The sequence below is a fragment of the Anas platyrhynchos genome, chromosome 1 (assembly GCF_047663525.1).
Source record: "Anas platyrhynchos isolate ZD024472 breed Pekin duck chromosome 1, IASCAAS_PekinDuck_T2T, whole genome shotgun sequence".
Classification (NCBI taxonomy): Eukaryota; Metazoa; Chordata; class Aves; order Anseriformes; family Anatidae; genus Anas; species Anas platyrhynchos.
Genome location: NC_092587.1, coordinates 62,434,612 through 62,450,368, shown reverse-complemented (window position 1 = coordinate 62,450,368; position 15,757 = coordinate 62,434,612). Strand labels below are relative to the sequence as shown.

At 36.8% G+C, this 15,757-nt stretch overlaps 1 protein-coding gene across 16 annotated transcripts in view; it reads left to right on the top strand.

Moving 5' to 3' along the window:
* The window catches only part of FGD4 (FYVE, RhoGEF and PH domain containing 4), a 110,262-nt gene that overhangs the window by 85,954 nt on the left and 8,551 nt on the right, over positions 1-15,757 (top strand). For all 16 annotated transcript variants that reach the window (XM_072039282.1, XM_072039310.1, XM_027472079.3 and 13 more), the window contains 7 exons: positions 3,508-3,597; positions 5,338-5,483; positions 10,666-10,822; positions 12,057-12,195; positions 12,810-12,868; positions 13,473-13,619; positions 15,021-15,193. In XM_072039282.1, coding sequence (XP_071895383.1) covers positions 3,508-3,597; positions 5,338-5,483; positions 10,666-10,822; positions 12,057-12,195; positions 12,810-12,868; positions 13,473-13,619; positions 15,021-15,193 — 911 coding nt within the window. The remainder of the gene's footprint in view (positions 1-3,507; positions 3,598-5,337; positions 5,484-10,665; positions 10,823-12,056; positions 12,196-12,809; positions 12,869-13,472; positions 13,620-15,020; positions 15,194-15,757) is intronic.

Here is a 15,757-nt window from a genome sequence, read left to right as displayed (position 1 = left end):
CATCATTATCATGTTGGTAGGTATAGTTTTCTTGATGGGAGATGGTACTTGCGAGATGGTATGAGGTCTGCTTTAAATTAATACAATCTGTGGAGGTTTCCCACAAGATGCAAAGAGTTTGTATCTCAGCAGCATTTTTCCCACCTCATCTTAATTTCAGAGTTCAATTTAGGTAGAAATTACTTGCTTTTGTAGAATGGTTTGGGTTGGAAGGGACCTTAAAGATCATCTAGTTCCAACCCCACTGCCATGGGCAGGGACACCTTCCACTAGACCAGGTTGCTCAAAGCCTCATGCAGTCTGCCCTTGAACACTTCCAGGGATGGGGCATCCACAATTTTAATGTCTTAAGCATCTATAGTAATGCAGTAATTCTATGGATGCACAATTTGTACTAAAGAATAGGCAGTTAAGCCCAGGTGAAATATTTAATTTAAAAATCCTACCTAGAGATACAGATGTGCAGTCCTGCCTGCATGAACTTTGTCAGATGTTTGGATAGAATGGAAAGTATGGTTTGCTTGAAATTAATAATTTTTAAATACTTTTAGCTAATAACTTATTCAACCAGAAAAAAAATCTGTTTCAGGTCATTAGAAAGGTCAGTTTAAAGATACATGTATGTCACAAAATTGTCTAATTTGCAATTTTCAAAGGTTAGTTTTTGGAGGACAAATTGAACTGAGAGTTCAGTTTATCTGCAACCATTAGAAAAAACAGTAAAGTTTTACTCAACTTTATCCTTTCATTTGTAAAAGAGTAATGCATTCTTTTAAATTAATTGTTTAAAAAAATGCCTTGGCATTTTTGATATGGTTGCATTCTGCTTTTCAGTAGATCTCAGGAACTTAGTGTTACCTTACACTTCTGATATTTTGATCAACAGTTCAAATCCAGCCTCTAGTTGAAGATTCTCTGTAAATCACTAACCATTTTTGGTTGTTTGAATATTTTTTCCCCATTTATTTCTACATGGTATTGCTACAGTAACTAGCAGCTATGTCATTCTCACTGTCACAAAATATTACTCAGTATTTATTTCCAAATAATGTTGCAAGGCTTACTTTGCTATTCAGAATAGCCCCATGCAGGTCTGCAAAGCCTGTGCCTCTTCTGCTCTGCCTGCCCTGAGCCCATAGTTGTACCCACTCCAAGCAGCAGGTGGGTGCCCAAGCTGGGGGCAGAGGTGCAGCAGGGGCTTCACACATCACTTCTACTTGGCACAATGATGAGTCTTTTTATCAATTGTAAAACGTGAGACCTATGCAACTGGACCTGTTTCACCCCCTGCATTCAGGACAATTCCATCAAAAAAAAAAAAAATTCAACAGGAAATGGATGCCACTACTAGCAAAACAGCCTGTAACCTGTTGTTTCCAACAGGAAGGAAGCTGTAGTTGACCTCATGGAAATCAGGTGCTTTTCTTTAGATAGGATGCTGAAAAGGCATGGAAGTGGGAGTATGAGAAGAGAGGGGGATGGAGCTAGCAAAAGAAAACACAGTTGGGAGTTCTTCTAAAATGTGGACAAATATTGAGATGTTGCAGTGGGAATCTAAAGACTTCCTTTAAAGAAAACTAGCAATACAGTTTTCTGTTGTTCTTGCACAGATCTAACCCTGTAGGTAGATGTTCTTATGCTAGAATAAGAACATGCCACTGTGATTAAAGGAGAACTCACCCGTGGTGTGTGTTTTCTCACACAGAAGATTCCTGAGTCAGGTAGTGACTGTAGAAAGGACACCAAGGTTCAAGAATTATGACGATGTGTGAGGGAGGTACTGAGAGGATGGAGAAGCTGAGGGGTAAGAGGGATTTGCCCTGGCTCAGGGGTGAGGATTTGAATGCTTTTTCTGAACTGCTCGTTTTGTATATATTTTGAGTCTGCTGTGCATGATTTTTCCCTCACCTAATTAGTTCATGTAATCTTCTGAGAACTGTAAATCGATTCTGTAGCAGTGCTTCAGGGAGACAGTGGGTTCTAGAAAAAAATAATGATTAGTCAATCAAACAAACAAAAACATGAAACATACATACTTTCAGAGAAGCCAGTAGCCTCCATGGTTTTGTGCCTCAAGCAAGTCCACGTGTATAATTCCTTGCAAATGACTGCACTAAACAGCATGTTGGAGCTGTAACTGCAAATCCTTTAGCTCTGCAACGTCTCTTGACAGCACTTAAAATGCTGTTCTGTAGGTTACTGTGGTTGCTATGTGGATTGAAACATTTAATGAACAGCTTTGAAGTCACTATTGAAAGCCTGTATTTAGGGAGGGAGCTTGCTATGTAGCAGTGCGGCTGTTAACTCTGAAGATCAGAGTTGAAATGAGTTCAGATCTGGAATACTTGCTGAATACTGAAAGGTGAAAAAAATGACTGTTGTCCTTTACATGGAAGTTCTGTACTTCATTACTCACTATTCTGCAAACAACCTTTATAAATAAATGTACTTGCAAATGTTTATCTTGCAGAAAGCGTTATGCAGTTTGAAATCAGAAATAACTGTTTCAAGATCTCTTTACTTATTTATTTTTAAGGATTTCTGCAATTTGTCTAGAAAATTCCCACTGTCCTGTAAGCTCTATTCGGACATACACTGCCACTTACATAGATTCAGATAGATTCAAATGTCATTAAACACTAACACTTCTCAGCATGACTCCTAAATCTAGAAGAAAATCTTGTAGTGGAAAAGTCATTTTGTTGAATTTGACACTTGTGAGCATGAGGCATTTTCCTAACATATTAGTATTTTAGAAGGGTGCACTTTCATTGTTTTTAAACAACTCAGAATTTTATATTCTAACATACTAAATTTAACATTGAAATTTGAACAAACAGTTTAGCTTATATTTAGCAGAAGAATCAAAAGTATGTTTTGTGGAATGAAAAACTTTAAAGTGAAAACTTTCCTTGAGAAGTAAAAATGGCTTGTGTAAAGGGCTAATGAGCTAGCACTCTAATTGCAGCCAGCAATGCATCAGCAATGAGTGTATCGATGAACATAAAACATTTTGCATGGTATTTTTCAACAGTTCTGGTATGCAGAACAGTCAGTTCAAATAACTTTCCAAATGGGGGCGGGGGAGAACACCAACTAATTCCATCTGTTACATTTTACTCTGCAAATGAGTTCTTCCAGTGCTGAAAGGTTGGTGGTACTTGATTACCAGGATGTGAGCTGAGCTTTTCAGTAGGGAGTTTGGGCTTTGGCAAAGATCCCTGTGAAAACTGAGAAATACTAAATAATTTAGGCCTTGACTTTCGCTCTGGAGCTGTTTGGTTATTTTTTTTTAATCCTCCTCTTACTTTTGTATTTGTTGGTTAAACTGGTAGAAAGCTTGTATCTACCAAAATAAGGTGATTATTACAAAATGTGAAACTTGGTTTTCAGATGCTTTTTAGACTCTGAGGTAATCATAGGTAATCACATATGCTTTTGAATATATTTTTTTAAGTATTGTTCTGTTTTCTGCAGTATTCTAAGGGCTCTTCTCTTCTCCCTCAGGAGACAGATGAACAGAAACGTCACAAAATTGCTAGTGAACTTCTGCAAACAGAAAAAGCCTATGTTAGCCGACTTGACCTCCTAGATCAGGTATGTTTCTCTTTAAATTGTTTTTATTTTCTTGCCTTTAATTTACTCGAATGGCTGTGTGTGTGTGTGCATATTACATAAAGGAGGTGATATGCTTTTTATATTTTGCTGACCTTTCCAGTCAGTCATCTGTGGTTGCTGCATAACTTTGTCATTTTTTCTAATTTAAGAACACTGTGTTTTTAAAAAACACTTTAGAATTTTGTGGCTATTAATGCAGTATCTTGTGTGTGCATGTAGACTTCAACATAAGCAGTAGATTTGCAAAATCCGTATTAGCAAATCCAACAAAGGAGATGAATAATGTTGTCCTCATTCATTTCTTGGTTGCTATTGGACAGGAAAGAGTATCATTTTATAAAACCGATATTGTTTGCCCACTAGCAAATTACTAAATCTTTCAGGTTTGAGCTGTGTGAACAGCATTTATCTTCAGTGCTGAAGAACATAGGAAGATGCCCATCAAAAACTGTATATGCCCTACTTTTCTATTAAACATTTAGACCAAACTCTGTTAAAATGAACAAAAATTCCTCTTTGTGCAAAGGATGGGTTGAGTTCTTGTGCTCTGTAGAATCAAACTGGTGTTTCTAAATGTGGAAGTCTGGGAGATGTTGTTATGCTTCTAAATAGAGTTAAAAAGTAAGTAACATTTACAGTTTCCAAAAGAATTTTGTCAAATTCTCTAATTGTCCTACTAGAGGTGGAGCAAAGTGAGTCTATTTTGAAGTATAAGTGAAAGCATATGGCTTTTTTGTCTTTCTTTTAAGACAGTTTATCTGTCTCTGCTGGGATTATCAAAATTTCTGTCTTCAGACTTTATTTCCCCAAAAACTCATACCTAAGCTTCTGAAGCCCTTTCCAGGCAGATGCAGTCTGTTCCTGTTCACCTGTGGGAGAGAGACATGGACCATACGTTCCTGTAAACACTGGTTCATGTGGTGTGCATATTAACAGCTGCATGTCTCTAGTCAGTTCGTAGCTATGTCTAATCAGATATAGCCCAGTGATGGGGAGATTTTATTACTATTATTTTTAAGAGACTACTGAAGTATTAAATAGCCCAATCAGAACTGCAGTTTTGCGTTATGCACTATAAATGGTATTTGGGGAATATGCAGTCTTCCAGTCAATGTCAATTTTTAAAAGTATAAGGGGCTACAGAATACATATAATCATAGAATGGCTTTCAGTTGGAAGAAACCTTAGAGAGCATCTCGTTCCAACCCCCCTGCAATAGACAGGGATGCTACCCACTAGATCAGGTTGCTCAGGGCCTCATCTAACCTGGTCTTGAACACCTCCAGGGATGGGGCATATAGGTGGTTGAGCTAATGGTAATCAGCCATCATGCTCACTGGAGAGAAAATGAGAGTGAACAACACAACTGGAGGACCGGGAAACCTGAGATCTAACTCTTAAAATGTCTAGAATGCTTGGACTCCGACCAGAATGGTTCTACCTTGGTTTGGCTTTCCTTATGTCTGTTCAGCCTGCAGCTCTTTTTCTCTCTCAAAATAAAAAAAAAAAGGGGGGGTGTAAGGGGAGGAGTAGCTTTTAACTTTTGATGAGGGAAAGATAATAATTTTTAGATAATGAAAGATGATAAATTACTTTTGTAATTACCTCCCTATGTTATTGAAATATTGTTCTTGCCCTCATTGGTGTAGAAGAGAGTGGATGAGTCTTCATCCAATGATAAAAGGCTAACAGGTTTTGGGTTCTTCTTCTATATTGCAGGTATTTTATTCCAGACTCCTTGAAGAAGCCAACAAAGGTTCCTTTCCAGCTGAAGTGATTAACAAAATCTTTTCTAATATATCATCAATAAATGCATTCCACAGTAAATTCTTACTTCCAGAACTTGAGAAAAGAATGCAAGAATGGTAAGAGGTGATTCACTGTCTAATAATCTACTGAAATAGCATCGCTAGGAACTGTTACAGGCTTGAAGTAGGGAAGGTGCATTCATAATTAAGTGCTACAGTCCGAGGAAGCTCTGTGGGTAGGAGAACATCTGCTCTTCACTCTTCATCAGGAACTGACTCAGCAGAGGACTTGCATCCCTTGTTCAAACTAAAGGACATCTCACTCACTGAAGCTAGTGAGATTACTAATGATTAAATGCCTTGCTGAATTAGAGGTTCACACTAAAATTATGTGCTACCTGATTAATTCATTGCACATAATAGAAAATTGAGATAAATATGCACATATGACAAAACTGAGATAAATAACATATATATGTTTTGTGCTGCCCTTGTAGCACGGTAATGAAAATAGAATTGTTCAGTTGGAAGGGACCTTCAAAGATCATCTAGTCCAATAGCTTGATCAATTCTATGCTAACCATAAATTAAAGTATATTAATGAGGGCATTATCCCAATGCCTCTTGAACACTGACAGGCACAGGGAATCAACCACCTCTCTTGGAAGTCTGTTACAGTGTTTGACAGCCTTCATGGTAAAGAAAATTTTCCTTATGTACATTATGAACATCCCCTGTTGCAGTTTTGTCCTTTTCCCTTGCATTTTATCATTGGTCTGCAGAACCTTTGCCTGCTTATAGCTTGAATGGGTGTATGCTTTATTGGATAAAAAACTGGCTGGGTGGCTAGGCCCAAAGAGTTGTGGTGAATGGTGTTAAATCCATTTGGCAGCTGGTCACTAGTGACCAGCTAGACCCCCAGGACTCAATACTGGGGCCAGTTCTCTTCAATATCTTTATCAGTGATCTGTACAAGGGGATCAAGTGCACCCTCAGTAAGTTTTCAGATGACACCAAACGAGGCCCAAGTATTGATCTGCATGAGGGCAGGAGGACTCTGCAGAGGGTTATGGATAGGCTGGACCAATGGGTCAAGGCCAACTGTATGGGGTTCAATATGGTTAAGTGCCAGGTCCTGCACCTGGAGCACAACCACCCCATTAAACACTATAGGCTGGGGGGAAAAGTTGCTGGAAGGCTGTCTCATGGAAAAGGATGTGGGGGTTTTGATCGATAGCCAGCTGAATATGAGTCATCAGTGTGCTCAGGTGGTGAAGAAGGCCGATGGTATCCTGGCGTGTATCAGAAATAGTGTGGCCAGCAGGACTAAGGAAGTGTTTGTCCCTCAGTACTCAGCTCTGGTGAGGCCACACCTCAAGTACTGTGTTCAGCTTTGGGGCCCTCAGTACAAGAAAGACATTGAGGCCCTGGAGCATGTCCAGAGAAGCGCTATGAAGCTGGTGAAGGGTCTAGAGAACAAGTCTTATGAGGTGCAGCTGAGTCAAATGGGGTTATTTAGCCTAGAGACAAGGAGGCTCAGGGAAACTTATGACTCTCTACAACTAGCTCAAAGGAGGTTGTAGCAAGATGGAAGTTGGTCTCTTCTCCCAAGCAACAAGCAATAGGACAAGAGGAAATGGCCTCAAGTTGCACAAGGGGAGGTTGGGTTGGATATTATGAAAAATGTCTTCACTGAAAGGGTTGTGAAGCATTGGAACAGGCTGCCCAGAAAAGTGGTTGTGTCACCATCTCTGGAGGTATTTAAAAGACATGTTGATGTGGTGCTTAGGGACATGGTTTAGTGGTAGACAGACTTTGCAGTGCTAGGTTAGTAGTTGGAGTTGATATAGGTCTTTTCCAGCCTAAATGATTCTTTGTACTATTGTGCAGTATCTTTATCTTGTCTTGATGTATGGGATTCTGAAGATGTTATGGAGATGCTCAAATATGTGTATATTTCTGGTCTATCTTATTAAACTGACAAAAAAAAAATAATAATCCAATTTATTGCTGTTCCCTACCCTTTTTGGGAAAAGGGGACACCTCAATAATATACATACATATATATATATATTATTTTGACCCATTGTTTCATTCAGTTGTTTTACCTCAGCACATTTTTGGCTTCTGTTTTGCATGTTATCTGGAGTTTATTCTATTGTTTATTCTACTTGTCTATCCAGATACCCTTTCCAGTTACATATTCGTATAAGATCTTAATTGTCAAAAACTATGAAGATCTTGCTCTAGACACATTATAGAGCACAGGAGATGGGTTGCACTACCTTATGTATTTGCAAAATGCTATATTGCAAATGAATGATGTGTGTATAGTTATATATTTAAGGTTTAAAAGTTCTTTTGCAGATGAGCTATGAATATTGCAATGCAACCTAGTATTTTTGCACCAAGCAACTGCTTGGAAACAATCTCTGTACTGTATGTGAGGCAGCTTGTTTGAATGCCCTTAAAAAATTATGCTTTGGGAAGGAATTAGAAGAAGAATGGGTGCAGCTGAAGACAATGATCTCTCATCATTGCTTGGAGTAGTGTCAGGGATTGTTTTCTCTGCCCATCACCAGGCTCTGAACTTGTCTTCCACAACAGCTTCTGCCAAATACAGTTTGCTTTCCTCAGCAGTCTCTTAATAGAAAATACTGGAAAATTGGTACTTCTATGCACTTCTCCTAAAAATTTCCATTAAAAAAGAAAAGACACTTTTCCTAAATTGCAGTTGGTTTTGAATACTTGAAGTAAAAATGCATGGTTTTTGAAACTGGGAAAGCAGAGCAGAACCAGATTCTGTTTTGGAAGAAAAGGCGATGTGTATCTAAACTTGTCTGGTGGAAATGAAATTGTCTGGTGATGGCATTTTGAAGGAGCTGAGCAACAGCTGGAGTTGACTATCTCTTTTACAACATATGGCTTGAAAACAGTGCAATATAGTTCCCATGAAAAAAAGCGAAACAGAGCATACCAGCAATTTTAAGTCAAAATACCAATCTAAATCCGTCTTTTTGTACCCAATGATGACCAATAGCAGATAGCTGGGGAAGCATATAAGACCATGGTGTGGTATCTTCTGTTTTTGTTTTGTTTCTTTTTTGTTTGTTTGTTTGCTTTTTTATTTTTATTTTTTTATTTTTTTTTCTTTTTGGACAAATTATTCACTCTTTCAACACAAAATTTTAGACTAGCATTCTTGGGCAATTTCAGAGCTGACCTATTCATGTGATTTTGCTTTGAAACTTCAACTTTCAATTTTGTTGGATGCCTGTTAGCTTGTATATCAGAAAAGAGACCAAGCAGTTGTTCTGTAATCACCTTGTCTGTGTTAATTTTTACAGACTTTTGCTTGGCTTCCTTTCAATCGTAACAGTTTTAAATTCAAATCATGATTAGCAAGTCAGCTATTTCATGCTCCAAGTTTCTTAGAATGCTTAGGTGAATACCATTGTGGTCCGATAACACCGAAATAGGAAGTGTTTCTGTACCTACAGAACAATGCTAAGTCCAATTTATTGAGATATATAACAATACCCTCTTTGTTTCCTGGTAACAATGCACTGCTGATTTGGGCCTATGGTAATAGTTCTCTTTTTGCAATCTGTCTATCCACAAAACCAGTAACAGCCCTAGACCTGATGTCATTTAGTATACTTTCCTGTTTTTGCTTATGGTGTGTTGTGTTAAAATATGAGAAGTAGATAGCTATACCTAAAAGCTGATCGTGGGAAGATGCCTTTCTAAGAAGGTTCCGCTTTCTCTGAGTCCCTGTCTTTCAATAGTTCTTTGTGCTATGTGGACCTTGTCTAACTTACCTAAAATAAATAATTTGTTTCCATGGCCTGAATCTTTGGACATAGAAGAAAAAAGTAAAAGTGAAAAGCAGTGAAAATTTTGAATCTTCATAGTCAGTGACAATGCAGTGCTCTGTGTAAATGAGCAGTCATAAGTATCAAAGGAGCAGGCATAGAAAATGGTTCCCACTCTTTGTCTTTTAAAAGTTTTGATATTTTCTTGTAAGGTCTTTCTAGTAATAGGTAAGAAACATGAAGAAGTATTTATTTGTTTTTAAATTGGCCTAGATACAAAGGATTGCCGCGGTCTTTCTGCTTTAAGCTTTTAAAGGCAAAATCTCATCATTACCTACCTGTGAAGTTTAGCATAAAAACCTTTAAGTCTATTGTGTTTTTTATTTTCTTTTACAGGTGACATTTAGAAATGAATTCACATTTATTTCAGCGATGTTAAAATTGACATGATTTGTATTTTATTTTCAGTTTAAAAACATGCTGCTACATTGTGTTAAAATGATAACCTAGAGAAATAGAATTGAGTGAATTTGGTGGCTATTTGTTTTGAATTGCTAGCTTGCATTTGCAAGTGTGCTTGGATATAGAGACTGGTGGAGAAAATACCTGAATAAAGGCTGGAGAGCCTCAGTGATTTCAGAGACTACCTTCTCACTCCATCTTGCCCCCTTCTCTGGTTACAAGGTCCAGTGGTAGCACTGCCAGGTTTTGCACAGGTTGTCTTCTACTTCCCTGAGCACAGCTGCAGCTGGGCCAGTCCTGCCAGTATTTGCTATTCAGGTAACTTTTCCTTGCTGCACAGCTTTTTGCTTGGAACAGTAGTGTTTTAGAGTAGCTTTAGGAAAAGATTGCTTTACTTCGTGCTACTACTGCACTGTTGATTTCTGACTTTTAGAAACATAGAATTTTACAATGTAGAATGGTTAGGGTTGGAAAGGCCCTTAAAGACCAAATTGTTCATCTCCCTTTCCATAGGTAGGGACAACTCCTGCTGGACCAGGTAGCTCAAAGCCCCATCCAAACTGGCCTTGAAGTCTAGAGATACATGCATTCAGGACTTTCAGAAATGCAGTATTTATATAGAGCATGGAAGGAGAGCTCTGTGGTACAGATTTAGTCCTCAAATAAAAGGACTAAATAGCTATTTAGAGGGTAAAGTGTGGTCAAAAGAATATAATGTAGCAGTAAGGAACTACAAATAAAATAGATTAGGCTATGTTTTGTAAACATAGAGTCCCAAGGTTTTCATTATAGAAAGTTTTTCTTTCTTTAGTGCTCTCCATGATCTGTAATGCTTACACATCACCGGAGAGGGTGCAAACAATCCTTTAATTCAGGTCAGTTTTAATGGTTTTGTTGGAACTCTACATGAGATGATCCCAAGCAGAATGATACTCTTCTCTTCAAATACTTGGAACTGTTTGATAACCTTGTGCGACTTTTCTTTCCTGTTTGCTCTGAGATTCTGCCTTCTTACTTTACAGGACTCATACCCCCAGGATTGGAGACATTCTGCAGAAGTTAGCTCCTTTCCTCAAGATGTATGGAGAGTATGTGAAGAATTTTGATAATGCAATGGAATTGGTAAAAACATGGACTGAACGGTCACCTCAGTTCAAATTAATTATTCAAGATATTCAGGTAATGGAAGAATAATGTAGATCTCCAAGTAATACTGGTATATATAAAAATGTATTCGTTTGTGGGTGAGAAAAGTATTAAGTAGAAAATTACATAGTGAATCCTTTAGAACTAAGGGTTACTTTCATCCAGGTTGTGTTGCCTTCTGTTTCTTCTCCTTTTCCCTTCAAGTGTGCACAAACACCCACATAAATCCAGACTTTCCACTGCAGCATAGAGGACCTATGTATAAAGGTTGAAACACGAAAAGACTAAAAAATACTACATTTTGTCATAGACACCAAAAGTAAATAAATAAAATTATGTATTACTACAACTGTAGATCCTTGCACTGAATACATAAACATTCTGTTGGCTCATGCCAGTGCTGTTATGCAGAACAATAAACTTTGGAAGTAAATCTGAAATACTAAAATGCTGAGCCACAAAAGGGAAAGGAAGCTAACAGCAGCACGTAATTCTTCGCAAAAGTGTGTTTTATACCCTATAGTGCTCCCTGTAGGTTTCTGTGTGAATGGCAAGTATGTATCTTCCGCAGACTTTACAGCTAGAAATAGGGTAAGATATTTCTGCTTAAAATTCATTGCAGAGTAGGGCATTCCCATTCTAAGCCAAGGAAGGCAACTGTTTGTACTTCAATGTACTAATTATATACATATTTTATATATATATATATATATATATATATATATATATATATATATATATATATATAAATATAACTATATATTATATATATAGTTATAACATGTAAAAGTTTGTGGAAACGAGCATATATCTTAAAATGTTTTTTTTGGGGGGTGGGGTGAGGTACATTATGTATAAAAGTCAGAGGAAGCATTCTCTCCTCACATAGATAAAATACACTTTATAGCCAATACACTTAATAGACATTTTCTAATAAGTGAACAAGAACTGTTCGTATTAACACAGTAGTCGTTGTCTTGTTCTGAAAGTTATTACAAAACAACATTAAAAGACATTGGAGTTGGAGTTTTTTTGGTAGGACATTTGTTAATGTATTTTACAGAATACATAGGAAATTTTTACTATTACTTTTAGTAAATAAATTTCCAATTATTTTTTTTGGTAAAGAAGTTTTTGTATTTTCTTTCAGAAAGTCTGTCATGCATGTTTCAAAATATTTTATGTTCTATCAATCATTTTTATTTTACTATGTTCTTGTAAAATAATATTTTTGCCTACTACATTGAAATATGTTTACAATTTTTAGAAGGAAAAAGTGTGTGGAAATTTGACATTGCAACATCACATGCTAGAACCAGTGCAACGCATTCCACGCTATGAGATGCTTCTAAAGGACTACCTAAGGAAATTGCCTCAGGACTCCCTAGACTGGAAAGATGCTGAAAGTAAATATCTTCTAGTCAATAAAATAGCTCTGATAAGATATTAACAAGATGATACTGTAAATTAAACCTCTTTTCAGGAAAAATAAACTGAAAAGCAAAACCACTGTGAAAAGAATGATAGAATTTCTTCAGTGGAATTGAAGGATTATTTGGAAAAAAATGTTTGAACAGTGAGTTAAGTTAGCACAAAAACTGTAAAGCCTTTAGTTATTCTAAAAATATGAGTTTAGAGTATTACATAAGTTTTCCTTTACTTTTGGAGTTATGCCTGAGATTTTATTATTTTATTTGCTTCAGGGTTGTTTAGGAGCTGTGTTTTTGTTCTTGTTTGCTGTATTATTTTGACATGTATGTCTCTTATTGGAAAAAAGGGCATTTGTGCTCGTTACTGTATTTATAAGCTCCTGCAAGGAAAAAGAGAAGTTTATTTTCAGTTCTTTTTCCTCTCTACATTTATACAAGAACAGTTCAAGCTATTTTGGCCAATCATTCAAAACTTACATAAAAATTGAAAACATCATTTTGTAGAACGATCCAGTTTTCTGTGTAATATAAAAACATGTAAAAATGCAGCCTTTTGTCTTCATATTTTTTTCTTTCTTTCTTCCATCTAGAATCTCTAGAAATTATATCCACTGCAGCAAGTCACTCAAACAGCGCAATAAGGAAAATGGTAAATGGTCCTTGTTTCCCTGTTCATTTTTTCAAATATTATATTTGAAAACTGAAGCTAGGAGTGTTAATTGCAACTTTTTCCTAAAATTGCAAAAACTGGTTTCATGGGCCCAAGTGATTGCTCCTGCTCAGTGTATTTATGTAGCTTCTTGGAATGATAAACATTTGTCATGGTCCGTAATTTCCACATGTTCCAGGTTGAATTATCTGACAGTCTTGAACTCTTAACCTCGTCTCATCTGTTTCTGTGAGTGGAAGGGTGATTGTAAAGAGTAGTTACTGTTTCTCTACCATATCAGGTTGACATGATTGGTACTCCATTAAGTATTTTGAAATACCTAATTGGTACTTTGAAATTTTGTACAAGCAATTATGCAGGCTCTCTCTATATATATACCTGTATTTTTAAAGATTATCATGACGTTTCTAAAAGGTGTATCAACTAGGTCAGTCAGTCTAAATGGTTGACCTTATACACCAGGTGTATACATATGTTTATCAAAGCTGACATTCTCCAGACTTACACAAGCCCCTGGCATTAAAATGCATGAAGATCTGTGCTATTATTTAATAAACTTTATAATTGTATTTTTGCTGAAAAGGAAAATCTAAAGAAATTGTTAGAGATATATGAGATGCTGGGAGAAGAGGAAGACATTGTGAACCCTTCCAATGAATTGATAAAAGAAGGACAGATCCTTAAACTCGCTGCTCGCAATACATCTGCTCAAGAACGGCACCTTTTCCTAGTAAGTATAGTGATGTATTTTAGCAGGGGTGGCTGTATGTCTTTCTAGACTTGAAAGAACTGCCAAAGAGAGAAGAAAATCATCTTCTAGTTGATGCCAACGAGTAGCCTTTCTTCTAGTGGTATTCGAACTTGAGTAAAACCTATACTGCTTTGTAGAAAGGCTTGAGAACACTGTTCAGAACAGAACCAGTGCCCAGCAACTCACTTCTAAATACATCTGCTAATCATAAATGCAGGTGCTAGATCATGAGAACTTTGCCATTCTCATAAGACTGAAATGTAGAAGCTTAGGATTTTGATTCTGATAGATTGGAGTCCAAGTATGTTCTCGTGGTCCTGTGGGAACTTACTGTGGCAATTCATCCTCTAGTCAGGTGCCTTATCTTGTCTTAGGTGTAACAAACTACAGTAGTATGCCCTTACAGCTCCCTTGGAAAAGGTTTGAAGTAGTTCTTTGCTTGTGGTCCTCTGGCATTGCATGTCTTCTGGTTTTTAAAGAGCAGTAATGAATTGTTGAGGTACAATTCCTACTTACCTGTGCTTCAAACAAAAGAAGTCATGAAATAGTGAAATATCAAATGGGGCTAGACAGCTGATTAAAATGATTTGTGCTTAACGTGAGAGGTGACAAGTTTAAAAGGGATTTAAATGAGGTGAGTTTATCTTTTTTCCCTTCACATTTTCTCAATATTAATTATTAAAATGTGAGAATATTAAATTCTATAGAGCTAATTTAAGAACTGGGCTTCTAGGTTGGCACTTCAGACATTTAAGTTAAATTTAAATGTTCTATTTAATGGGGAATATATCATCATACTGCTCAATTTTTTTTTTTCCTGTGATATTGAGAGTTTCAGTGAATAAAAGCAGAGTGCTCATTCTTCTTGGAGAAAAGACGAAGATTCTTGTCAAATATATTAGTTACAATTTATACAAAACTAAATAGGTTTGGTACAGGGTCTATATAAATTTATCCACTGACAAAAAGAATTATGACTGTGCAGTTTAGAATAGTTTCTGTAGAACTGAGGCATGGGAATGATTTTTCTAACAAAAGGTTTAAAATGTTACAAAATATCCTTTGGAGCATAGTTATGATAAAGGTTATGAAGACTGCTGCATATACAGAGCAATTATTCTTACATGTATATCCATTGAGGCTGGCCTTTAATTTTATTTCTAAATCCCATAAGAAAAAATAATCAGACATTGTCTTGCATTAGATGTTTGGTCTTCCCATATGTCAACTAAACAGAAAGGAACCTGCTTTCTCACCGACTGAGTTCAGCTTTGTGATATTGTCCAGATCTCAGTAGAAACTGGCTGTCATCTGTGTTTTCATTAATGCAAAGCAACGTGTGTTTTTTTGTTGTTGTGTTTTTTCTTTTTTTTTCCCCAGTTTAACAATATGTTGCTCTACTGCGTCCCCAAATTCAGCTTGGTAGGATCAAAGTTCTCAGTTCGAACCCGAGTTGGCATAGATGGTATGAAGATTATAGAAACTCATAACGAAGAATACCCACATACTTTTCAAGTGTCTGGAAAAGAGCGAACACTGGAGTTGCAGGCCAGGTAAGAGAAGTCTCTTATCTTTTTATGGAGGATTAAATATACACATGCAAAAGAATGGAGTGATGTATTTGGAGAAAGATGGACTGGGCTTAATCTTAGTATTAGTGTTTTGAAAATAACCTAGGCAGAAAGCGTAAATTATCAGTCTAAGAATCTCTTGGAATATAAGATGTATCTACAAAGTATAGTTCTTTATCTTGCTTTGTTGAAATATATAAGGTAGTTGTGAGTGGGCTACCACTTGAGATCAGTGTATCTAACTAATGCAAAGGCAATCTGTCTGGCTTCATCGAGTATTGTGAGATGCTGAGTCATGGGCAGTGCTGCTACCTAAAACACCTTGGTACAAATGGATCTGTTCACCTCTGGATGTGTCCACCCAACAAAACTCTTCACTCTGGTAGGGATATGTCTCCAGAATGTAGTTCTCTACAGCAGTAGATGGGCACTTGCTTTTCCTCAATCATTTTTCCAGTCTGCTTGTTTTCCTCTAATCCCCTCACCTTGTAAGGCAAGTTAATTCTTGGGTCTTTTTCTTCCAGTCGCACTCTTCTGAATGGTATT